The sequence below is a fragment of the Myxocyprinus asiaticus genome, chromosome 22 (assembly GCF_019703515.2).
Source record: "Myxocyprinus asiaticus isolate MX2 ecotype Aquarium Trade chromosome 22, UBuf_Myxa_2, whole genome shotgun sequence".
NCBI lineage: Eukaryota > Metazoa > Chordata > Actinopteri > Cypriniformes > Catostomidae > Myxocyprinus > Myxocyprinus asiaticus.
In genome coordinates, this window is record NC_059365.1 from 35,181,856 (window position 1) to 35,208,912 (window position 27,057).

The window sequence follows — 27,057 nt, forward strand, 5'->3', positions numbered from 1 at the left end:
TTTACAGCGATAAAGGAAAACCGTTTAAGGTGTTTACATGACCTTGTACATATTAGCAGCTTATTAAGCATAATCAGTGTAAGATTGTGCATGTAAACACACTAAATAATGAAAACAGAATAAAAACACTGTTTGTTCACTGAAATAAAAATAAAAACATGACTGGAAAAACTTAAACTAAACTTAAATAATTTTTAAACTATTTAACCAAAACTAATTAAAATAAAATATAAAGAACCATAAATAATTATAGTTTCAAATACTATTTAAAAAAGAAAGAAAAAACCTTTAAAACCCACCATTTTAAACATGAAAATGCTCTAGATAGTGACAGCTCTGAAAGTTAACGATTAAATGTATTAAATTATATCAATTAATGTATTAACTTTAATGCGTTAACTAAAATACTAATAGTAAAATAAAAACTAAATGTACTGTAAAACTAGAAAACACTGGAAACGAAAAGTACTCGTAAGAGTAACAGTCTCGTAAACAGTTGTAAAATTATATTTAATTAATTACAGAGTGAAAACTTACAAAAAATGAACTACATTGAAAGGACAATTGAAAACAACACTAAAAACTAGATTACAAATCTATAAAAATCCTACACCAAAGATCTTTTTAAATTTCTTGTATGCATTTACATACCTTTTTACAGAAATGTAATTTCTGTGGCTGTGCCAGGAGAAATTTGTCTAATGTTTTCGTTTATTATTGGGGTTGGTGCGGCAAGACCATTTGTCGACATCAGAACAGCTATCTGGAATTAGGTAATAATATCCGTGCACATCCAAGCTGATCTCTCAATTCATTTTCAGGGCACATCTCTCATGCTAAAGGAGTGCACAGAGCAGAGGTCTTGGAAAGAGAAAGACTCCCATCAAAGACCTCTGTTCACACCAAGGAACTACAACTCAAACAACGTGATGAATTGGACAACAAAGGTTAGAGGACTGCCAGACCTTCCCAATGAGGATGGCAATCTTTCATAGCATTCAAACTTTTTAACAAAACAACAGCACAAAGGTAAGGAATAAAGGAAAAGACACAGGTGAATCATTCCTGAGAAACAGGGTGCGGTGGGTATAAAAGAAGCAACTTGAATGAACAGACAACAAATGCAGGAGAGAGAGACGCAGAAACCATAATTACCATATGTTAGATTTTTGCTTGTGTGAATGTGGATGCACATGAGTTGATTTGAGAGCACCTCTAATTAAGATGGAGAATCTCAGTGAGTTTTATCTGCACATGGTGCACATTTCTGCACTCTTTACCAAGTATCGGCAGTCCTGGTTTCAATTAAAATGGTATGGAACCTGTTAATTATCCATTTGCAATACATGTACCATGTTATTCCTCTGTGGGATTAAGAAAACTTGGTTAGGTTCAAAAGTTATTTAGTAGTGAGCTGTCTTGCTGTCTACTGTCTACATAGTCAGCCGCCTTCTAAGGGAATATCCTAACTGAAAAGGAACTTCAGAAATAACCAATTTGGAACACTCTACATAGGCAGCGAGTCCATGTGTCATACATACTGTACAAATTGTGCTCCTCGCACAGGAGAGTCGATTCACAATTGATTTCAAATGAGTTTTCCGTTAGCATGTTGCTAAGCTAAAAATTTGACACTCTAATAAGATTTAAAATACAGAGCACACACAAATATTGGGTAAAATATTCACATTTTAATCCGATTAAATATTTTTATCGATACTCTTTTATATTGACTGAAATATTTGTTTATTTATAATCAACATTCCTGCTGATGGTGTGCTGGTGTCCCCATCAGGCTTCTGAACTTGCTAACCAGCAATACTTACTTGGTCTTACCAGACAGACCAGCACTAAACCATCAAAAACTAGCAGTGTTGTGTGTAATCTGTTTCCATAGTAAAGTAATCTTATTAAAATGTTGGTCTTTTCAGCAGGGATATGCAATACTGCCTTAGAATTGGGTCAATACAAGGTATTTTTGGAAAAGCCTTTGCAATAGGAGCGCACCTATGATGCTTTAAATGGCTGTTTATGTAGGTTTTGGTATAAAGCCAGCGTGTAGCTCAATATTACAAACTAAGCTAAAACTAAAACTTCCAGACAAGAATTTTGTCTCTGTTCATGCCATTAAAGGCTGTTTTATCTTTTTTACAGACCTCAAGTGGTTTTATGTGAGATAATGAGAGGAGTTTTAACTATTTTCACTATCAAAGCCAGAAGTCAAGCTACAATCTCACTCTAAAGTAAAGATTGGTATTGTCAGCCTTTCACGGTTCTCTTCGTCTAAGTCAGAGGAGTGAATCTTAAGAGCGCCAACCAAAGGTCAAGGTTTATCTCGTAAGTCATTAGGTCATTTGTCAGTCAATGGCGGAGGGCATTAAACAACTGAAGAGGAATATAATCTCTCCTTCATGTCTTTGAGATAGACAAAAGACACTTTATTTAGGCTTCAAAGCGCCTCATTTAATGTTCCTATCTTAAACACAATTACTCATTGGACGAAAATTAGCATTGCAAATTGCCGTTTGCAGACTTTGATCCTGATTCTGACCTATCAGCAGATCTAGCTACCTAGTAATGGGAGACACAGAAGAGCCTGCCAATTATCCCATTATGAATAACTAAGAGCATGAATACCAATGCAGAAGCAGGCCAGCCTGTCCACCCTACATATATTAACAAGGCCTCCTCAAATTGAGGAGCATAAACATGTCAGTCTTGGCCCGCAACAGCTGCATCCCAGCCAAGATCTCAGCTTGCCATTTGTGTGTTTGCTTTCAACATATGTCTCTGGCTGAGGGGATATTGGCCTTGTTTATACACCATTGTCTTCTTAATAAATTGTTGCAGAATTTGTGGTAAACAAACAAACAATAAAATAAAATAAAAGCATCTGAACCATCTATTGCATGCATTTGGTAAACACTGTTTAAATATATATATATATATATATATATATATATATATATATATATGTTTGATAAAAAAAATTAAATTCTTCTCAAATTGTGAAAAATAATATTTGGTTGGGCCTTTTTTCAGGTATGTTGCCTGAAGACCAAACTGTGCAATTGTGGAAAGAAATGAATCAAAGACGTTGCTAAAAACAAACTGCTACATGACAGAATGTAATAGAATTGGCTGCAAGCCAATTTAAGTTAACAACTGATAATACAGTAAATAATCTTAAAAAAAAAAAAAGAAAGAAAACATGATAATTGCAATATTGTCTATAGTGACTGCATTCATTGCATCCATATCCCTTCCACTGTTGTGATAGCAACAGAGGTTGTAGATGTAGATGTAAAATGAAGTATACTCACTAACAAATGTGAATCACATTACAAATGGCTTTTCTGAAGGCAGTTTCCAGAGCAAAAAAGTGTCTTTCACAATGTGTACCATGCCAGAAAACAATTTTTATTGGTTTATTCCAAGTCATCCCTTCATATTAACCATTATATAGCCATCTTGTATGCACAATGTGCTTGTAAAATGATTGTTTTAGCCAAAATACCATGGCTACTACAGTTAACAGTAATATAGTAAAATTGGTAAATTGGTATAAACCACCACATAAAAAAAAAAAAAAATAAATCAATAAAAAAAAGAAATGTAAATGACAAAACATTTAAAAGCCACTTGCAATGTTTGAAAACCCAATATTAAAGTGTTATGAGATTTTGTGTTTTAGTCATACATAGTATGTATCTTTTGCCAGAAATATACTTTAAATTTAGACAATATTTTGTCATGTGATATTTATTAATTTAAGACAATTTTGCCTGGACTAAAATGGCATATAATAAAATAAAATTTTAGTTAACAATAATGACATATTTGAAAACGTATCAACATTCATTAATTAAAAATGTCTCAAACTAATTGGTATTTTTTGTAAGGTCTTTTTTAAAGCAGATACTATAGAGAGATGATGTGAAGTTTTCATTTGACAAAGATATGATGATGACTTAGCTCTATTTTAAAAAGAAAAAAGCAGTGACTGTAGCCTAGATAAAAAATTTAAAAAAAAATCTAGGAAGAAGACCACCCTCTGACTTTAGATTCCTCACTGGAAGTCTGTGAGATGAAGCAAGAGAGGGTGAAAAAGGAAGCAAGAGCAATAAAATCAAATAAAATAATAATAATAATAAAAAAATAAATTTAAAAAATGAATGGAGAGGAGACAGAGGCAGCTTAACATTGGTGTCTTCAGGTTAGAAAGGTGGTAAGCTATAGAGAGACAGATAACAGGATTACTGGAAGCATGGCCAGAGTCCTCACCAGCCCACAAACCCTTCATCCTCACAGGCCTGGACATCTCCTGCAGCGTGCTGAGCCGTGGCTCTGACAGACTAGCGCTGCACTTCATTTGGGAATACATGCGACTCTTATATACTGTAGTTTATCTCGCCTCGCTGTCTTTGACAGAAGGAGGTTAGATGCTCACTCACGCTACAAACGATCACCCACCAAACACACACGAGAAAACATTTAAAAGCAAATCAGGCAATAGTGCAATGCGCTAACTGTAAAGTTCATGGTGACCTAATCTTGTATGAAGATAAAACACTTTCATTTGTCAGAAGGCTGGAGAACCTCAGAGGTCAAAAGTGGAGGCTTTCTGGAGATTTTAAAATCTCTTTTTTCTGCATTTGTTTGATTTACCTTCATAATCTAGATTTATACTGTTTTTGATGATAGTTTAAGTTGTGCCAGCCCATCCAAAACTGGCTGCTGTGATACTAGTGTGTTGCTAGGGTATAGCCAAGCACATAGCTATGCGGTTGCTAGGGTGTTCTGGGTGGTTGCTGGGGTATTGCTAGGCAGTTGCTAGGGAGTTGCTGGAGTGTTGCTAGCTGGTTGCTGGAGTGTTTTGGGTTGTTGCTAGGGTGTTGCCAGGCACATTGCTATGCATTTGCTAGGGCGTTCTGGGTGACTGCTAGAGTATTGCTATACAGTTACTTGAGTGGTTGCTAAGGCATTGCTAGAGTGTCGCTAACTGGTTGCTAAGATGTTCTTGGTGATTGCTAGGGTATTGCTGTGCAGTTACTTGGGTGGTTGCTAAGGCGTTGCTAGAGTGTTGCTATATAGGTGCTGTAATGTTCTTGGTTGTTGCTACAGTGATGCCAAGCACCTTGCTATGCGGTTGCTAAGGTGTTCTGGGTGGTTGTTAGGGCATTCCTAGAGAGCTGTTAACTGCTTGCTGGAGTGTTCTGGGTTGTTGCTAGGGTGTTGCCAAGCACATTTCTATTTGGTTTACTAGGGTATTTACAGTCATATGCTTGTTTGGTTGCTAAGGCATTGATGTGATGTTTTGGATTGTTACTAGGGTATTGCTATATTGTTGCTAACTGGTTGCTAGAGTATTCTAGGTTGTTGCTAGGGTGTTTCCAAGCACATTGCTATGTGGTTTACAAGGGTATTTACAGTCATATGCTTGGTTGGTTGCTAATGCATTGCTGTAATGTTCTGGATTGTTACTAGGGTGTTGCTAGATTTTTGCTAGCTGGTTGCTGGAGTGTTCTGGGTTGTTGCTAGAGTGTTGCCAGGCACATTGCTATGCAGTTGCTGGGGTGTTCTGGGTTGTTGCTAGGACATTGCTAGAGTGTTGCAAATTGATTGCTGGAGTGTTCTGTGTTGTTGCTAGGGTGTTGCCAAGCACATTGCATTGTGTTTTACAAGGGTACTTACAGGCATATGCTTGGTTCGTTGCTAAGGTATTACTGTAATGTTCTGCATTGTTACTAGGGTGTTGCTAGAGTGCTGCTAGCTGGTTGCTAGAGTATTCTGGGTTGTTGCTGGGGCATTGCTAAGCACATTGCTATGTGGTTGCTAGGGTGTTCTAGATGGTTGCAAGGGTACTGCTAAGCATTTGCTTGAGTGGTTGCAAAAGCATTGCTGTGGTGTTCTGCGTGGTTTCTAGGGCATTGCCAGGTGGTTGCTAGGGTGTTCTGGGTGATTGCTAGGCACTTGTTTGGGTGTTAGCTAAAGCGTTGAGGTGGTGTTTTGGCTGGTTACTAGGATGTTGTTAGAGTCTTGCACGTTGGTTGCTGGGGTGTTTAGGGTTGTTGGCTAAGCATGTTGCTATGCCATTGCTATAGTGTTATGGGTAGTTTTATTTGTATGGCATTTCTAGGTAGTAGCAAAGTTGTTCAGAGTGTTTTTTTTTTTTTTTACAGGTCTGAATCAAAAGAGCCCACCCAAAGTCCCTGTGATATTCTGATCCCTAGATATGGCTAGTAATCCCACCTTCACTGTAAATGGGATTTTTCTCCCGTTTTATCATCCACCAGATGAAAATTTTAAATCTGATTGCTTAGAGAAGTAACAGCTATACATTTTTTGGTAACACTTTATAATAATGGTCTGTCATTAAAAGGTAACTATGCAGGAATTAATGCAGGATTAATGAGTAGTACTACATTAACACTTTAGTTACTACTATTAACTAATATGGAAACATGATTAACCAATCAGTAAGTAATAGCGAACTGATGACTGAGGTAGTTCACTGTTAGGTAATCAGTTATTACTGAATTTAATTTTCCTAATTGAGAACTATCAACTAACTATGACTAATTTAAAATAACTACTAATTTAATTATTAATCAAAACATTAACATGTGTCTAAACTGTGAATGATTATGTTTTTATTGTGAACATAATCATGAAATGCCCCTTCAGAGAAACATGCGCCTCATGTGTTCTTTGCTGGAATAAATTTATGAACATAACAGCTCTCTAAATCATGGCAACAGTGTCTGGTAGAGTATCATTGTCAGCATACAGGTGTATGTGCCCAACATGTGTATTCCTTGGGATATCTCTTCTGTTCATTACAAATTATTAACTTTGGCAGGTTTGATATCGCTTGAGGTCTTTTTAAAATAATTTTGGTAACCCATCAGTAATGAGTCAAGTGTTACCACATAAACATGAAGGAATTACTAATTACTTTAAAGTGAGGGTCATGGTAATGCATTATTAATTAATGAATACACACTTGAATATACAAAACATTTTTTAAATGATTTTTTTATTCATAGATACTGTAGGTTAATCTTACAAGAAGTGTTTAATTTTATGTGAAGTTTTATACTGTTATGCTGTTTTATACATCAGTCAATCAAGACTAGTGACGTAAACGGTCAACTTTACATTGGCCCCCTTAAAAGCTTAAAAAACAAAGCTGTTATTTGCATATTTTTTTTTCTGAGTAACTTAATGGATCCAATGAAGAAAAAAAATTATGAGTGTCATGTCCATCAAGCTTCTAATCCAATCAGGGTTGGCCATATGCAGTGCTCACGCTGAAACTGAAAGAAGAGCGAGTGCAATTTTGCTCTGCCCTCCCGTCGATCCACCTGCACGCGGTAAACTTTAACATAAGTTCTGTTCTGTTCACACCGAACATAGGCGAAGTAGGAAACATGTAAAAAGACTTTGATAAAAACTGTACGCATTTACAGAGTGGGCTGTCTAACATTTATCGCATTTATGTTCAATTATTTCAATGATTCATAATTAAATGCCAGAAAAAACAAATATTTTGAATGTCTGTGAATGTTTGTTAACTATCTGTTTGATTAAATGAATAAAATGTAGGAACAAACACTTGCGTATTCATTACTAACTGACAAGTAACACTTCAGTTACTATTAATGGTTTATAATGTGTTTTCACTTTAGAATAATGGCCCAGATAACCTTTAACTCCCAAGGATAGAAACAGTAAGATATCATTAATTAATAATGCGTTACCATGACCCTCACTTTAGAATAATGGTCCAGATCATTAGTAATTCCTTCATACTTATGTGGTAACACTTGACTCATTATTTATGAGTTACCAGAATTATTTTAAAAAGACCTCCAGAAATATAAAACATGCAGAAGTTAATAATTTTTTAATGAACAGAAGAGATATCCCAAAGAATACATAGGTTGGGCACATACATCTCTATATTTCTGTAAGGTAAGCTGACTATGATCATGGCTGTAACCACCATTGACATTTAGGGGGACATGTGTATTCATAATATTGGTCTACTGATATTGTTTTTTTCCATGGTTAATTATTACATTATTAAATTTGGTTCCCATTAATCCTGAATATGCGGTTACATCCTTGACTATGATACTCTACCAGACACTGTAGCCTTGATTTAGCGACCTGTTACATTCATAAATTAATTCCCACAAAGAACCCATGCATGATCTCAATAAAAACATAATCATTCACATTTTAGACATGTTAATGTTTTGATTAGTAATTAATTAGTAGTATTAGCCATAGTCATTATTGACTAACAGTGAACTACCTCAGTCATCAGGTTGCTATTACTTACTGACTGGTTAATCATGTTTCCATATTAGTTAACAGTAGTAACTAAAGTGTTAATGTAGTACTACTCATTTGTCCTGCATTAATTCCTGCATAGTTACCTATTAATAATGGAGCATTATTATAAAGTGTTACCAATATTTCTTTTAAATATGTAGAGTCATGGATTTGAACAAACTCCTTACCCCAAGTACTGTATAAGCAATAGTTATAGTGATGCGTGCCTTACCAAGCACCATTAATACATTCCTTAAAGTTAAAATATTGCAGAGCTATTCAAATAAAAAGCTATTAAACATGAATGCAGAGTATCCATTTTGTCCCCATTGGCTTGCCAGTAATAAGGTACAAGGAATAACCACCATGCCATATAAAATTAAAATCAGCAGGCCATGAATTAACAACCACAGAGACAAGTTTGTTACGTAACGTATTAATCATTGAACTAAATAAATGGCTTTGATTTTAATGACAGTATAGCTCCGCCAATTACATTTTTCAGTCTCTAATAACTTAATCTCATTTGTTTCGCAGCACATAAAGACATGATAGGATAAAGTGACTGACATACTGACATACGACTAATTTCCACCTGGCATCTTTCACGACTTCTCAGCCATGAGAAAACATATCTTGCACTTTCCGAGGTGACGAGCAAGTTGGAAAAGTCCGAAAATAGTTTGGAATGAAAAAGGCAGACATGTGTAAATCATGAAGACATATGTCTGTGAGCTGTTTCTCAAGCTGGTGATGGGGTTATTTTTCTCCTTTCACCCAACACCTCTTCCTCCTCTCTCTGATTAATAACTTAAAATGTGAGCAATGTGAAATCTGCTTTCCAAACAATCATTTCAGAAGAGATGAATTTGATGAATCAAAGCAGAATAGTTAGTAACGTAGAGGCTGTGCGTCTTGTTAAAGGGATAGTTCACCCAAAAATGAAAATTCAGTCATTGTTTACTCACCCCTGTGTTGTTAAAACACTATATTACTTTCTCTCTTTTTCTTAACACAAAGAGAGTAATTATATAAAAAAAAAAAACATTGTGCTCAGTGGTGTCATACAATGGCAGTTTATGGTGACCACCTCTTCAAGCTTCAAAAGAATGCAAAAGTATAATTCAGAAGTCTACTAAATTCTTGTATGCGACTCATGTCTTGTTCTGAAGGAATATGATAAGGTTTGGTGAGAAACAGCCCAAAATCTAATGTATTATTAATTGAAACTATTGACTGACCATTGCTGTCTTGTGCATGTTCATGAGAGTGCACAAGAGCAGCTGAAATACTGCACCCACTCGTGAGATGGGCTGTTTAAGCTAAAACACACTTTGTTTATCTAAAAACAGGTCTGCCACAGCGATAGTAACAACAGAACACAACACAGCTGCACACAAACTAGAGAACAGAACTTACTAAACATGCCTGAAGAGCTTGTAGTCAAAGAATAGATGCATTTATGTGCCAAGTCTTGTTTGTTTGAATCGGAGTACTCAATCAAACACAAACATAGAGGAGGCTACATGCAGCAACGCATATACACCCAGATGCTACAGTCAGACCGAGAGTACAGTAGGGTGCAGTGTTTTGAGGTTTTGCTTAACGAAAGTGAACTGGAAGAACTGGAGAGAAAGGCGGGAATGTCTGTCACATCTTCTCAGTTCTGAAACAGTGCATATTTGTGACCGATCTAGGGGGGGAAAGTTAGTTTTCGGTTCAATATTTGTTGGATATTCGGTTTCTTTGATGCGACCATCTTAGAAATATATCACTAGCACAATTAAGTTAAAAATGAAAATTCTGTCATCATGTTTTTCCAAACCCAAATCACTTACTTTCACAAAACACAAAATACATTTTTAAGAATGCTGATGCTGCTCTTTTTTTCAATACAATGAAAGTGAATGGAGACTGAGGCTATATGACTCCAGTAGTATGAATGCATGCACATATGTGAAAATTATCCTCAGATGTTGGATGAAAGGTCAAATATGAGAACTCTCTCTCTCTTGCTAACTCTCTTCCATTTCTATCATAGTCAGCATATAGAAAACACCAGATGTGGCTCCTCAGACATTTGGCTGCAGGGTTGAAAGGTCAGGAGGGAGAACAGAATATCACACGGGTCTTGATTAAATGTGTACAAAATTTGGAAAGAGGAACCAAAGGTCATCGCTCATCCATCTCTGAAAAAGGAGGATATTTTACAATCCACTGCTGGGTGAAATGCCAGATAAACTAGCGAACCTGAAACATTCTTCTGCTAGTGCTTCAAACTTCATTCAAGGGACAAATGAAAATAATCTAGTGCACAGTGAATCACGTTTTATTTAAAGGCCAAGAACTGTACTTTCGTGAGATCGCATTAATAATGACGAAAGAGTGGGAGCTGTGACAAAGAAGTTAATAGACTTGTTCTAACACATCGAGCTGCGGTGCTCATGTAAGCAATCCTGTTTCTTCGTTCTCTCCACATTATTTCTTGTCCTCAACTGTCTTTTTATATAAGAGAAGTGGCAAAAGGCCAAAAATAACTGTAAAAATCATAATGTATGGTGAAAACCTCAGGTCAGGCTTATATTTGGAGATCATTCACAGGTCAACCTGGATAGGAGTATTTTCTCATATAGTATAAGTATTTTCACATTTAAAAATAGACAGCTCAAAGGACATGTCTCTCACAGGTCCTGTAGCGCACAACCAGCTATAGTAGGGCTAACCATGACCTGTCCAGCAACAGAAACAACAGCAGAGGCAGCTCTGAAACGGACCGCTGTCTATTAAATATTTATCTAATTGGTCCCATAAGACTCGCTAACATATTGAAAGCATCTCTGTTGTAATGTCACAGACTCCCAACTGTCATAATTATAATCAAAGACAATGACATTGTTTTTAATATGCTTTAACTGGGAGATGAAAGATTGCAGTTGACTGATAGAAATAGCCAGCACAGGGGAAAAACAACAAGTTAATACAATAGAAAGAGAGTGACTTAGAGAGAGACAAAGTATCTGTATTGCATGGCAGGTTTTCAGACTTGAGGCATTGAGAAAACTAAATCAGCCTCGAAAATATAAAGCGTGCCTCTTACATTGGCGGCACATTACTGTATTTTAAACTTATGTAGTAGCATGGCGAGATGTGTGAAGCCCAGTGGCTATGAATATGCAATTAATATTCACGACGATGGAGACGAAAGACTATTACAAAATAGTACTGTATCTTCAGCCTTGACTATGCTATGCTAATTCTAAAATATTCATCTGTTACCAGTAACGATTACCATAATAATTCCATTACAATAAATCGGGTTCAAATATTTGGAAGAAAGTCAATCTGGGAGTTAGATATGGTTCTAGTCACCTGTTAGACCAGATGTGAACTATATGCAAGTATGCAAATGCAGACATAAATGCTTGGCCAACACATTGCAAGCATGATCCCACTGAACATACTTACAGTAGCATGTGTTATAGCATTACTGTGGTCAAGGGGGACTATAATATCTGGAAAGAGCTATTCATTAGCAATCTCATTCACCTCAATGGCAGTTGCTATGTTTGCTTTATGACAGTAACCAACCTCAATACTCCAGAGTTAACTTCAAATGTCTGTTAAATATCTTCAAAAGAAGACTGTTAATGCTAATGTTTGTTTTCTTTGCAATATGAATTGCTGTCTGACACATATTGGAACATAATGATGAGGATACTGTGGCTTACCACAGTGAAGATTTTGAATAGGGCTCAACAATTATAATTGTAAATTGATATTGTAATTGTGATAAATTTTTGATGAACAGAATTTACATTAAAATATTATTTTAGGTGGTTCAACTGCATGCCTTATTCTTTATGTCAGCTACACAAACGAAACAAGACAAGAACCATTCCTGGATAACTTTATTGCTGTTTTATACATCAGTCAATTAAGACTAGTGACGTAAACGGTCAACTTTACATTGGGCCTCTTAAAAGCTTAAAAAACAAAGCTGTTATTTACATTTTTAAGAAATTATACACGGAAGTGGGCAATGGACTTATATTAAATAAATACAAATGGAAATATATTAAATACACAAAAATAATCAAACATAAACAACAGAAAAAAAAAATTATATATATATATATATATTCTGGCAAGTGAACATGGTATAAGTGGGATAATCTAGGTGTCCGTTAAATTATTTTAAATGCACTTCGTGGAGGTTCTTTTCCTCCATATTGTGCATTTAAATGCATTTAATGCACACCTAGCCATGGATTATCCCTTACATATAACACTTCAGTTGGAAATGGGAGAACAGTCAGCATTCTCCCATTCTCCCAAACCCCTCATAGAGAATTGGTGGAGAGTTAGCTGATATTAATCAAAAGCTGGAGCACTTCCCATCCTCTGCATGGTTAAGAGCTCATTTTAAGCAAATTCCTGGCACTCTCTCTCCCAATAATTCCATCATAGAGGAGCCTGATGGGCAGGCTTTGGGTAGGGGAGGTCATCCTTTCTGGCAGGCTCTCAGAGGCTGGAGTGGGCAGAGCAGGGAACGGTGCACTCTGTGAGAGGAGAGCTGAGCTCAGGGGCCGTGGCCAGGGAGTCTCTCCTTTTCATTTACTAATTAAGCATGCAAATGAAATCTTAACAGTCTGATCAGATGTGCTCCTTAAGAGAGGCAGCTTTGGCATTAGCCATTGGTTATTCCTGATCCATTCAGGGAGCAGGAAAAAAATAATTGTAAGCCAGAAGGAGGTAAAAATATGTGACTGTCACGCTGAAAAAAATTATATATATATATATATATATATATATATAGATAGATGGATAGATAGATAGATAGATGGATAGACACTCACTGAGGAACACTCTGGTCCTAATAAAATGCCTGACGTGGTCTTCTGCTGTTGTAGCCCATCTGCCTCAATGTTCAACATGTTGTGCATTCTGAGATGATATTCTTCTCACTACAATTGTACAGAGCAGTTATCTGAGTTACCGTAGCCTATCTGTCAGCTCGAACCAGTCTGACCATTCTCTGTTGACCTCTCTCAACAACAAGGCGTTACCATCCGCAGAACTGCTGCTCAATGGATGTTTTTTGTTTTTGGCACTATTCTGGGTAAACCCAAGAGACTGTTGTGCATGAAAATCCCAGGAGATCAGCAGTTACAGAAATACTCAGACCAGCCTGTCTGGCACCAACAATCATGTCACGGTCAAAATAACTGAGATCAAATTTTATCCCCATTCTTATGGTTGATGTGAACATTAACTGAAGCTCCTGAACCATATCTGCATGATTTTATGCATTGCAATGTTGCCACACTATTGGCTGATTAGATAATTGCATAAATAAGTAGGTGTACAGCTGTTCCTAATAAAGTGCTAAGTGAGTGTATTCTCGGCTAGTCACCATCATGTTACATTTTGGATGCTGGTCCCTACCAGAATTCTTTAAGGAATAGCTTACCCTTAAATGAAAAATCTGTTATTTTTGGGCACTCTGTTTCATACACAGAGCTTGTATGACTTTAGAAGACTTGGAATATAGCACAACAGTCGAATGGAGCACTTTTATGATACCTTTATGCTGGTTTTGCATCCTTTTCAGAGCTTGAAATGTCCAGTTCCCACTAATTTTAAGTGCATGGAAAAGAGCGACCAGTACATTTCTTAAAATTTCACCTTTTGTGTTCCATGTAAAAAAAAAAAATAAAAAAAAAAGTCTCACAGGTTTGAAATTATATAATGATGAGTAAATGATGACAGATTAATTTTTGGGTTACCTAACCCTTTAAGCGGCCTACCCAGCAAGACTTCCTTGGTCGACCAGCTTACGTTGAGTTGGTGAACACCATGAAAGTGCTGGTTCACCAGTTAGACAAGCACAAAACCATCACTGACTAGCACAAACCAGCCTGGACCAGTATGGAAATTCATGCTGGTCTAAACTTACGGTTCCCACATATTTGACTAAATAAATTTTTCAGTCATCTAAAAACTTTTTCAGTCATAAGGATTTAAAAAAATTATATAATGGATTTTGCAATTTCTTGCCACCAAAATATTTTAGAATTGGGCTTAACTAGACAAATGTATATTTCCGTTCATTTCCACTTTTCTGGGCCTGGAAATAAAAAAATTAAAATCCCCTGATATTTACAGGTTTTCCATGACTGTGGAAACCATGAAAAAGGAAGTGAAACCAAACCGGGGCAACTGCAGATGCCTTTATTTTGAAGCTCACAATCTCAGACCACCTCACCTTTAGCAGGTCCTGTGTGTCGTCCATGCAGTAGACGCGGATGTTGTACTCCAGTGTGGAGCAGTAGGTGGGAGCAAACAGCAGTAGTTTTAACCGTTTAGCGGCAGCCATACTGAGGGACTCTCCCACCAGAGCGAAGCGGCCCAGCTGCTCGGTGAACAACCGGCACATCTCCTCCTCCAGCTGGCAGTAGTATGGCTCTGACACCACATCCTCTCCCAGCTGAAGAACGTCCTGATGAGCCAATGAGAAAATGACACAGGTCAGTGGAGAGGGCAGAAAGTGGGCATGAGGAGAGCATTTATTAAAGAGATGGTCCACTCTTGCCCTGAGGATGTTCAGTGTCACTTTTTAGATACAATGAAGTTATTTGGCAGAGCAGAAATGGAATGACCTGCATAATGAACTGTGTTCTGTGCTCTAATGAGACACTAATATTAGGGGTTCATCCTGAATGTTCACACATGACAGTACCCACTAACAGAGATCTGAGAGCTCCTTCCTTCGGCTAACGATCAGGAAGCCTTCCGGGATTTCATCTACTTATTGCTCAGATTTTATTTGAAGTGGAAGTTAATATAAAAAGGAGCAGTACAGATCTTAAATATTCTGTATACAGTGGTCCCAAAATGGTTTTGGACACTCAAACCACACATGAATGTCATCGCATTAGATAACAAAATATCAAACCAGATGGCATCTGCAAACAAATAATGCTAGAGCTTTTCTCAGAACTAACTCACTTTTCTTTGCCATTTTCTAATGACTTTTAACCAACTAGTGCCAAGGTCATTTTAGTGGATGTAACCACAGTGTAACCACAAGTGTAGTTCAGCAAAAGGAATATGGACATATTTCCACTAAGTCTGGCAACCAAAAAATACTAAATCTAAAAATCTCTAAATAATTTTTGTCTTAATTTTGAACAGTATCTGTTTTATTTAAGTAATATCACACAAACAAGAGTACTGCTGTTCTGAATATCAAGTGATTTCTTTTGTTCATCATCTCTACAAACAAGTAAATAATATTGAATAACTAATGTTCCAGACAAAATTTGGCCAGTTAATTCGTGCATTTCTTCTCCGCCAGTTCAAATACTTCCAAAAGAAGTCAAAGCATCAAGAAGAGGTCAGCACAGGCCCTAAAATGAAACCTGAACACAACGAGAAAGATATAGCTGCAGGCAGAGCTCTAAAAAGGGGCGGGAGCTCCAAAAAGCCAGCAAAGATATAGGGAGACCCTAACCTAACCCTTTCCCTAACCCTTACCGTGAGTGGAAGTGATGCCCCCTTTTGGAGTTTCTGCAAACCCCCCCTTTGAAGTAACCCCGCCACCTTTTGGAGAAACCCCACCTTCTTTTGGAGATTACACCCCCATTTGGACATCTCTGGCCTGCAGCTATACCTAATTGAACCCGACCCGTACCCCAGACCATATGACCGAACCTGACCCGAATGTTACAGTCAGATTTTAAGCCCGAACACGACCCGAACCCGTAATCACTCACTCTCTTTATACAAGCAAGTATTGTTGCAACAGGCTGTATTTTATGTAATCATGTGTAAGAATGTCACAGCCTAAACATCTTCACAACGTCAAATCTTTGAGACATCTGCGTTAAAAACAAGATAGACTCAATGCAATGAATGAAACAGAACTAAAGTGTCTCGACACGCATTTTTGAAACTAGGACTTTTTAACTTGACACAGTGCCTAAAAATGTGGCATAACTGCGTGAGACACTGAAGAGACAGTGAGACGTGGAGCAATAGTAATAAACATCCAGCATGTGTTTACGTAGTAAAACAATGGAAAACAGTGCTCAAAAACACGTTCAGTGTGAACAGCCCCTAACTCGTCCTCAGGTCTGTGAGTGAGACCGCGTGCGTAGAGCAAGTATGGTAGGCATGTTTATTTTTTTATTTATTACAAACCTGAACCCAACCCAAACCTATAGTCATACTTGAAAAATTGACCCGGACCCAGCCCGAAACCCTATGGTATCTCAGGTCCCATCAGGCCCGGGTCGTTTGCATACCTCTGGCATTAAGCACAACTCCAATCTTTGCGCTACTCTTGTACTCTAGTTTTAAACTAGAGATGTTTTGTTCATAACTGAATCTGTGATTTTGAACATTCTTTAAACTGAATGAATCGTTCATGTTCACTTCCACTGTTTTGGTCGTGAACGACTCAGTGTTGTTTAGCAAATCAGTTGAGTCAATGATTAAATGACTCACTTATTACACAAAATACACAAATTTGCCGTATCTACTGCCGTAAATATGTAATCTGCAGAAATCGTCACTGATCAAATCAGTGAAAGAAATCAAAATTAACTATGAATCAAAATCCTCTTTACTAATTGGAAAGCTGCGATAACAGATAAGAGGAGAAATACAAATAGTGAAATAGCGTCCCAGTGCTGTTATACCCAAGATTCTCTTACTAAATAAGAAGATAACAACGTCTGCGGATGACACCCCGGTCAATTTCGGAGCACTTGGCATTCTTTAGCCAATCACGTAGGGTCCCTGACATTATTTAACCTCTTTTAGAGTTTTACGACAAGAGCTGTAAAAATAATTCTCCCTGATGCAAAATTGCCCACAGTTTCTCTTATAAAATAGCTAATTTTTCAAAGTAAACTCCACACATAGTTCACTCCAAAATAAGGTAAAACATGTTGATTAAAGATTAGCAGATAGGCTGTCAATTCATTAAGTAAAGTTCCTAACAAAAACTGAAGTGTACAAAAATTAAGTGTACTGAAGCATCTTCTCGATTGACACCTTTTCAAAAAGAATGACGTCTTGTGTCCTTGTCGGGATCATATTTGTAACTTCATCCACAGCAAGCAACCAATCCTACACCATGTTGCTCCATTGTTTTGTGTTAATCAATTAGCCACTTTGACAGTTTGAGGTGCTTCTAAACTAATAATAACCAAGAGGATAAACTAATTAATGGTTTGCCATGTTCAATACAGAACTCGTTAGGACAGTGCAAGATAATTGCTTTAATTGGATATACAAATCCTGACAGACATCACAGATGCCTTCAAGTGTGGCTTTTAAAATGCAGAAAAAAAGTATTAAAATAGAGAGCAAAGACATTCTGTGATTCTAGCAAAGGCCAATGCTATTGTGAAGAAACATGCCATTTTCTCAGTCTTTGGTCAGATACAGTCATATAATGGCTCCCCAGAGTGGCTTTAATTAGAGACAAAGGCAAGTGGGATCTGTGGTGACAGGACTTGCTACACGAAGCTCATCAGAAACATTTTGCGCACACTCTCTCTGTTTCTATCTCACACCATTATCTAATCAAATACAGAATGGCAACCCAACTGTCATGCACCTCGGGATCTGGGCCAGGAAATTACATCCAGCAATCAATAAAATAAGCCACTATCTTCATCAGTGAAATTAGTATTGGCACTAGGCATTTTCCATTTGACCACAATAAGGTCAATTTTTTTTCCATTATATATATATATATATATATATATATATATATATATATATATTTTTTTTAATTACTAAAATAAAATCATCCCGTGGTTCGATAACAACACAGACTATATTTCATTGTCTACTGCTTGCATTTCACTGATCTTCGTCCTCGGGAGAAATGAATTGCTCCGAGTGTGTCTGCCAAGGCTCTTTCCAGGACAAAGTTTGCAGTGTTTTTTCTCTTTTGTCTGTGGTACCTGGCAAAGAATGGCGACCTGCCGCCGTTGGACTATATTTGGGGCAGGGGATGATTAAAAGTGCTCCTCTACCCTCTGCCTAAGACAGGTCTATTCATTCTACTGCTGCCCCATTGCTGCACACCAAGGAGCTTGAATAATTTATGCACAGTATCAAACATGAAAGAAGACCTTCGCTCTCTTCCTCTGTCCTTCCTCCCTTAGTTCCTCCTCTTCCTGGTCTCTGTGCCTAGCACAGTTCAGTGCAGATTCAGTTGTCAGAGGTAATGAGGAACTGACCCCAGAGCAGGTAAATGTGGGTGCAAATGGCCATTGAATGGAATGAGGAAAGATCTGGTACAATTAAATGGAGATTAAATGTGCAGGTATTATGAGAGATGGGTGAAATGAGCGGTACACTGATGGAGACATTTCAGAGGTTCATTGTCTGAGAGACTATTTAAAATTATTATGATGATACAGCCCATTTCCCTCCATAAGAAATAAAATGTAATAGCATGATGACGAGAGAAAGAGAGAGAGAGCGCAAAAATGTGGCTACAACCACCTACAATGCACAGCAGTGCAAAAAAACACTAACCTCCCATGTTCCCTCATAGGATTGCTTCTTCAGACGGATAGCCCAATTCTCCAGGCAGGCATCAAAGCAGTGGTTAATACTGAGTATGACTGGCCGGGTGAGCATCACACCGGGAGGCCCGCAGCTCACCACGGGGCTCAGCAACGTTTGACATCCAGCCAAGGGCAACCTAGAGGGGGAAGAGGGGCAGTCATGGTCAGAAATTCAGCCAAAAGATTTTGAATGGATGACCTGTGTCAAGCACCCTTTTACAAGATGAGGTTCCTCTATTAATCAGGCCTCTGGTGCTCTGATCTGACTTTCTACTCTTTGCATTCAGGCCCAGTAAGGAGCTGGTGGTGAACATGGCATGAAAGAATGAGGAGAAAATAGCCAGAGCATCACCTGGTGCTGCACTCTGACAGGAAAAACTAAAACAGGAGAACATTTCTCCCAGTGCAGCCCATGCATCAGTGACATACTGTAAAACAGACAAGAAACTAAACTCTTACACACAAGCTTTTGATATCTCAAGCATTAGGCTATAATCAAATCATGTTTTTAATCAGTTTTTTTGTCTTGTTTATCAGTAAAAATATCTAAACCTGTAAAAACAAATACTCTAGAAGCAAAATTCTGTAAGATATTAAGACTTTTTTTTTTTTTTTCAGAGAATACATCTTGAATTAAAATACAAATAGTTTCTTCTTGTTTTCAGCTTAAATCTAATAACATTTAGTAAGGTTTATGCTTAAAACAAGAAACAATTTGACAATGGGACAAGAACAATAAACTTAATTATGAATTATGCTTGCTAGTGTGGTTATCATTTTGGACAATGTAAAAAAAAAAAAGATCTGTCATTTTTGTCTGATTTCAGTTTTTTGTTTTCTTATAAAAATGGTTTCCTGTGGTACAAGACTTTTCATAGACTAAAAAAGCTACACCTTTGCTGTTCGCCATATGAAATTAATGGGAGAGACCCTAAAAGAGCACTTTTTTTTTTTTTTAATTCAATTCGCCGAATAAAATTAATAAATCAGCCACAATGCTGACATTTTTTTTTTAAATATATAGAAATTAAGAGGTGGGACTATAAAACATCCAGAGTGCAAAACACACACACACACACACACACACACACACACACACACACACACACACACACACACACACTCATGTTGGTGCAGCTATCAGTATGACTACTCTCCATAGACATAATGATTTTTATACTGTATGAACTATAGATTCTATCCCCTAACCCCTAAACCTAACCCTCACAAAAAACTTTCTGCATTTTTACATTTTCAATAAAACATCGTTTAGTATGTTTTTTAAGTGATTTAAATAATGAGGACACTAGAAATGTCCTCATAAACCACATTTATAGCATAATACCCTTGAAATTACCAGTTTGTAACCTAAAATAAAGTCCTCGTAAACCACTTAAACCTGCACACCCCCCCCCCCCCCCCCCACACACACACACAGAGTTTTTCTATTTAAAATAAGTTATTTGTTTAAAAAAAAAAAATCTTATTTTATGTCTTCTCTTTGTAACACCATGGTCAGGTTTGACAGTAAACACACAGTAATGTCACATTATTGCAAAAACAGACACTTCAAAACAATTTATAAAAATGCTACAATTTGACAAAAAAATAGCTAAAAAATGTCTCTAAATATATATAAAAATAGAAAATTAAAAATTAAGTTATAACAGGCAATCAGTCTCTGCAGCCATGTACTAGTTATTATTGTTATGACATTATTTTCTATTGTTCTTTTTTTTCCACCAATCTGCCCCCAATGTATGACACATTCTTATATCTTCTTCATGTTTCAACTTATAGAAGTATAGGTTTTTACTGAAGTGAAGTTAACATTAATCTTCTTAATGCATAATAAAATTAATGGTGTAATTTAGAAATGTGCAGGTTAAATAGCATAAAATAAAATAAAAAGAAGTGAATATTTTTATTATAATTACTTCAGGGAAGAAGAAATGTTATAATTTCTTTAAAAAAAAAATAAAGTTACACCTGTTCTCTTTCTGGTAAGAAATGAACGTGAACAGCCAAGGTGTCGACCTTAAAAATAAACTTAATTATGAAAAATGCTTGCTGGTTATCATTTTTGACAATGTAAAAAATACTTAAAAATGCAAAAACTTGATGAGTCCCGGAAACTGTGTAAACTTTAAATGGAACATGAACACAAATGTACATTTATGACAAAAAAAAAAAAAATTAGTTGTATTCAAATGAGGGCATCCCAAAATGTCCATAAAGGGAGGTTTAAATTTAACTAACTATAGCTAAGTAAACTCACACATACACATTCATGCACAGCAGCTTGCGGAGATTGACTTGAATTATGTTCAAGGCTCTTCAGTCAGGTCTTCTTTAATTTGACTCAAACTGTGCATCTTTCCTTTGTGAGGCAGATCCACAGATTGGTTCCAGGGACCTACCTCATATCTTCCTTCTTCTGAATGGTGAGATAAATCTCATAAATCTTCCCTCTGGGAATGGCCTCTGGCGGGATGAGCAGGCTGATTCCTAATGTAAATAGGAACAAAAGAAGAAACGTAGGCTCATTTGTTCCATCTGAACGCTGCTTTTGTCATTTGTCAAAGCGGGTTTCTATGTGACAAAACTAAATGCGAGTAGCACCGCACAAATCCACAGTCAAGGTCAAAGATGTGTACATGTTCCAGGTGTACCTTCAAAAACTCCACTTTGCCTCTGTGTTAAACCTGGAGACAGAAACTGTCTCTGTATGCAGTTATGCTTACCAGGGACACTCAGGACCTCTTTTTGAGCCCTGGTTTTCCAAGTTGGGAGTGTGTCTATTAAAGAATCACGGCGGAAGCTAAATGGTTGTGGTCATTTACATTTAATCGCTTAGCAGAAAATATATGTTTGCTTAAAGAACACATTAAATCGCATGAAGAACAGGAAGTTGGGGCAGGACGCAAAGAAGGGCTTGTGCCTTTAAAAAAAGAAAGAAAGAAAAAAAAGCCAAAAGCCACTAGCTGTTTGCAGGTGGAATTATGGGGAGGGCATCTTTTTCTAGAGACCATTTTATGTGACAAAATTTTGTACACTGAATGCAAGATTATTCATGAATATTTTTGGTGCATTATACTGAAAGTGAAAGACTAGAAAAGACAAGACACAAAACTTGTTTTACCTTAATTATTTACTTGATATATCACTTAATTATTGTTCATAAGTAACTATGAATGTTGACTGTAAACTTTATTTAGTTAAGTTAAAAAACCACCATCGGTAGGTGAAAAACAGAGAGAACAATAGGAAACTGACCATTGTACAAAGGAGCCTTGAATTGTTCCTGGCAGGCAGCAGAGACCCTAACCCCACCCCCATCCCTAGTCCTAACCATATAAAGCCTGTCAGGCTGAGTAGTTTGCCAGGAACAACTCAGGGCATGACCAAAATCTTGAACATCATGTCATTATTCCAACTTCCAAAATCGTAAGTACAAACTTCCCAGGTGGTCTTGAAGGCATTAGCCACATAACATCCTCAAAACCCTTACAAACAACAGGTTTTAGTTCCACTGTAGCTACAGAAAGCTGCTGCATTTCATAGTACGACCTCGGCTCAGGGAGCCTAGATTAATTCATTTCCATTGTCTTGTGAGCTGTCTCTTTGACCGCGAATGATTCATAATGTGACAGGCTGATGAACCCATTGTCTGTTATTAAAGAGGCTAATTGGTTTGAAAACACTCTGGTGGTGTCCTTGGAGTGTATAGAGTTGCAGGCACTATGAATGTGCATGCTGCATATCGGCTTACAGTGCTACAGCTGACAACTAAAGCACTGGCACGGCTAGTGGAAGATGCAGCGAAGTATTCTTTTTCTTAAAAAACAATCAAATAAAATAAAAACAAGACGTTCCCCAATTACAGCTATTTTTGCCTAAAAAGAAAACGTTCGTCATTGTCATAACACAATCATTACTTTATAAATGGAAGCACTTCTTTACCCGCTCTGCCTTGTTACTCGAAAACATATTTTAGCAGGTTTTCTCCCAATTTACATAAAAAATGTTTGGATTCCCGTGAAATTGGATCACCTCACCTCTCGATTTTGGGCCATGTCGGTGCAGTTTAACAAAGCTCCAGAGCTTTTCACAACACTCCTGACTAAACATTAAAAAACATCTCTTACTGTTTGCAGTCGTACATGGTGTGAATTAAGGGGGTTCTAAGACTCCTGAATGTACAGAGAGACCCCCTGAACAGCTAATTTGGGAATTCTTAGAGAGGGTCTTCTTTAAAGGGATAGTTCACTCAAAAATGAAAATTCTCTTATCATTTACTCACCTTCATGCCATCTCAGATGTGTATGACTTTCTTTCTTCTGCTGAACACAAGCAAAGATTTTTAGAAGAATATTTCAGCTCTGTAGGTCCATACAATGCAAATGAATGGTGACCAGACCTTTGAAGCTCCAAAAATTACATAAAGGCAGCATAAAAGTAATCCATAAGACTCCAGTGGTTAAATCCAAATCTTCAGAAGTGACATGATAGGTGTGGGTGATAAACAGATCAATATTTAAGTACTTTTTCAATATTAATCCCCACTTTCACTTTCTTCCACATTTTGAAAGTGAAAGTGGAGATTTATGGTAAAAAAAAAAAAAGGACTTAAATATTGATGTGTTTCTCACCCAAACCTATCATGTTGCTTCTGAAGATTTGGATTTAACCTCTGGATTCTTATGGATTACTTTTATGCTGCCTTTATGTAATTTTTGGAGCTTTTGGAGTTCTGGTCACCATTCATTTGCATTACATGGACCCACAGAGCTGAAATATTCTTCTAAAAATCATTGCTTGTGTTCAGCAGAAGAAAGAAATTCATACATCTGAGATGGTATGAGGGTGAGTAAATGATGAGGGAATTGTCAATTTTGGGTGTACTACTGTATCCCTTTAAAAGTATGTTCAATTTTAGTATTTTAGAAGCAATAATATTAATGTGGTTATTGCATACATAAAACAGGCATAACATATTTACACACACCTATGACAGACCAAGTCTATGCAGCTTATATGGGGTAGTTCAACCAAAATGACCTTTTTTCATCTAAGGAACACAAAATAGGATGTAAGGCATAATGTTAGCCTGTTTTAGCATTCAGTGGAAATGAATGGTGACTATGGCTTTTGTGTTCCATGGGCAAAAGCACATTTACAGGTTTGGAACAAACTGATGACAGAATTTTCATTTTTGGGTGAACTTTCCCTTTAAGCCTCATTCTTTCTATTATCTCCATAACACCTGACCTGTCCAACTGCCTGTCATCTTGTTCTTTCCTTGTATGATGGCAGTATAATCATTAAAAATAAATAAATAAAAACTTCTTGTAATTGTTCATATCCATTTATACAGTGTACATTTATATTCAATTCAACAGAATTTCTACTGACCATTTTTACAGACACAGTGCAAAAATCCTAAATATATTTCTCTGCATAATTTGTTACGCTCCCACAGTGTTTTCCCACATACCTAAAAGTGCTCCAAAGTTAAAAACTTAGGAAAAAACATATTTTGTAGCTTGCAGTACCAATTTGGCCACTAGGGGTGCCTGCCTGAATTAACTCACTGCACTATAAGATTTGTCTTCAGTCATACAATCTTACCAGTGTTGGGGAGGGTGAGGCGGCCGCCCAGAAAATTGAATGTGCCATAGGAGGTGTTGATGCTGTCTCTCGGTAGTGTTTTGAAATACGTTTGAGAGGAAAGGCGATTCATGAAGTCGTTGGGGTCACTGGACAGTTTGCCGTTGTGTAGTGTGTGGGAGCCGTTAGGAAGGGGTTCCAGGAGGGGGCCATTGCTCATGGAGAATTTTCCAGAAACTTCATGGCGGGAGCGCAGAGTTCCTTGATAGCTGGTGGTGGTTGTGGTCAGATCAGGTTGGATGGTGAGTAAATGAGAGTTTTCTGTATAACAGAGAGAAAGAAACAATAAACAAGTCAAAAAACATTCAAAGGTCAGGCTGGTTAAAAGTGCACAACACAAATTGATATTCAATGCAAAGGCACACATCTATGGATGTAGCCGGGACTCTGGAGCTGAGAGACACTCGCTCGAAAATAAATCAATGCCTCCTCCTCCTCTTTAGCAGCCACGATCAATTCCATACAGCGTTTAAAGAAAGCTTTGCAGTCACGGTTTAAATTTTTACACTTTTAATAAAGCCCTTTTCTGTGTAGCTTCATTCAGGTGAAAATCTCTAAATCCATCTAAATTTTTTGCAGTGTCAGAGTTGTTAGCATTTTTTTCCAAAAATTAAACACTTTAGGTATATAAAAGTAAAGTAGACAGCAGCAGGCAGATTTGTTTCATGGAAGGATCAATGGAAGACAGCTTAATGTTACCATTACTAAATAACTTCTAAGTAACAGATGGACGATTTGAAGTCTTCCCTTGATTTTAACTTCAAACATGAATTTAAAGGGTTAGTTCACCCCAAAAAATATTATTTAAAAAAATGTAATCACTTTCATGTCGTTTCGAACCTGCATGACTTTCTTTCTTCCATGGATCACCAAAGGAGAAATGTTTAACAATTGTTAAACATGCTTGGTCTTTTCTATGTAATTACAATAAATATGCTTTCTAGCTTTAAATGGGATGCACAAGCACCACAAAAGTATCATAAAAGTAGTTCATATGATTTGTGTGTTATGTTCCACATCTTCTGAAGTCATACGATAGCTTTGTGTGAGGAACAGATCAAAATGTAAGTTGTTATTAACTGATAATCTTTCCCTTCTGTGAGCTGTTATATGCTGCAACCGGATCATTGAGTCAGTCAGTTAAACCAGATTACTTCCATTTCCAACAAATCATTCAGACCGGGTTTGTGGATCAACAGGATTTACTGATTCACAGAAAAGATTTGACTCGTAGGGTGGATGTCAAGATTTTCAGTAAATAATGATGGGAATTTTGTTCTGTTCCTCAAAGCTATCGTATGACTTCAGAAAATATGAAATATATGAGTCGTATGAACCAATATTTACTATCATGGAGTTTTTTTTTTTTTAATTTGGAGCTTGATAGCCCCAGTTCCCATACACTTACATTATATGGTAAACAACAGCCACAGTATTCTTCAAAAATTAAAATTTTTGAAAGTCATACATGTTTGGAATGACATGAGGGTGAGTAAATAATAACAGAATTTTCAATTTTGGGTGATCTATTCATTCATTTGGGTGAAAATCCCAAAATGAATCTCTAGATTTCACAATTTCAGAGCTGTTCTCATTTTTGTTACATTAAACACTTTAAATATATATAAAAATAAAGTACCGTAGATGGCAGTAGGCAAGATTTGTTTCGTGGGAGGTTCAAGAGTGAATTAAGAAAAACAAAATCACACTCTGGAACACTTGTAACTGTGAAGATGACACACAAACTATTACTTCCATCATTTAGTGAAATCACTTCACATACACAAACACATTTACAAGACTGTGGGCAGCTACTGCCACAGGTGGCACAAGAACATGGGCTCTGGGATGAAAGGATGAGTGTGAAAGACCGTGATGAGGGGTGAAGAATATAGGGAAACAATAGCCTACTGCTGCGGGCTGCCCTGCGCGGTGCCCACACACCTGGCTTGGTGGGCTTGATGCCCATGGGCTGGAAGCCAGTGGTGAGGATGGAGGAGTCAGCCACATCTGCATCAAGACCTTCCTTTTTCCTGCGGTACACCAGCACCAGTATGATCAACAGTAGAGTCAGACACAGGGCCACTGCTACAATCCCCACATACAGGGCCACATCTTCAGCACCCGACGCAGCTGGTGAGAGAGAGAGAGAGAGAGGTTTGATAAAATATTTGTGACCATATTTGTAACAGCTGATATTAGCATTTGTGTATTTATCAGCTCGGTCTGATTATATGGAGCTTAAAATCTGCCAATTTTGAATAAATAAATACAAAGATAAAATTTAAAATAAAAATCCCATTAACCATTTCATTTCCATAAAGTGTCTGCAAAGTATGTGCCACAGTAAAAATAACATGGAAATAACATAGAATATACATGTAAACATGAAAATCTGAATAGAAATATAAATAAAATAAAACTGAACTTCACATTTTAATTTGTCACTATT

General features: G+C 37.0%; 1 protein-coding gene across 1 annotated transcript in view; it reads right to left on the reverse strand.

Annotated features, from left to right (window-relative positions):
• The window catches only part of LOC127413416 (netrin receptor UNC5A-like), a 377,604-nt gene that overhangs the window by 13,395 nt on the left and 337,152 nt on the right, over positions 1 to 27,057 (reverse strand). The window contains exons 7-11 of the mRNA XM_051650562.1: positions 26,550 to 26,738; positions 24,567 to 24,866; positions 21,356 to 21,443; positions 18,904 to 19,072; positions 14,609 to 14,842 (exon numbers count right to left, since the gene is read on the reverse strand). Of these exons, the coding sequence (XP_051506522.1) occupies positions 14,609 to 14,842; positions 18,904 to 19,072; positions 21,356 to 21,443; positions 24,567 to 24,866; positions 26,550 to 26,738 (980 nt within the window). The remainder of the gene's footprint in view (positions 1 to 14,608; positions 14,843 to 18,903; positions 19,073 to 21,355; positions 21,444 to 24,566; positions 24,867 to 26,549; positions 26,739 to 27,057) is intronic.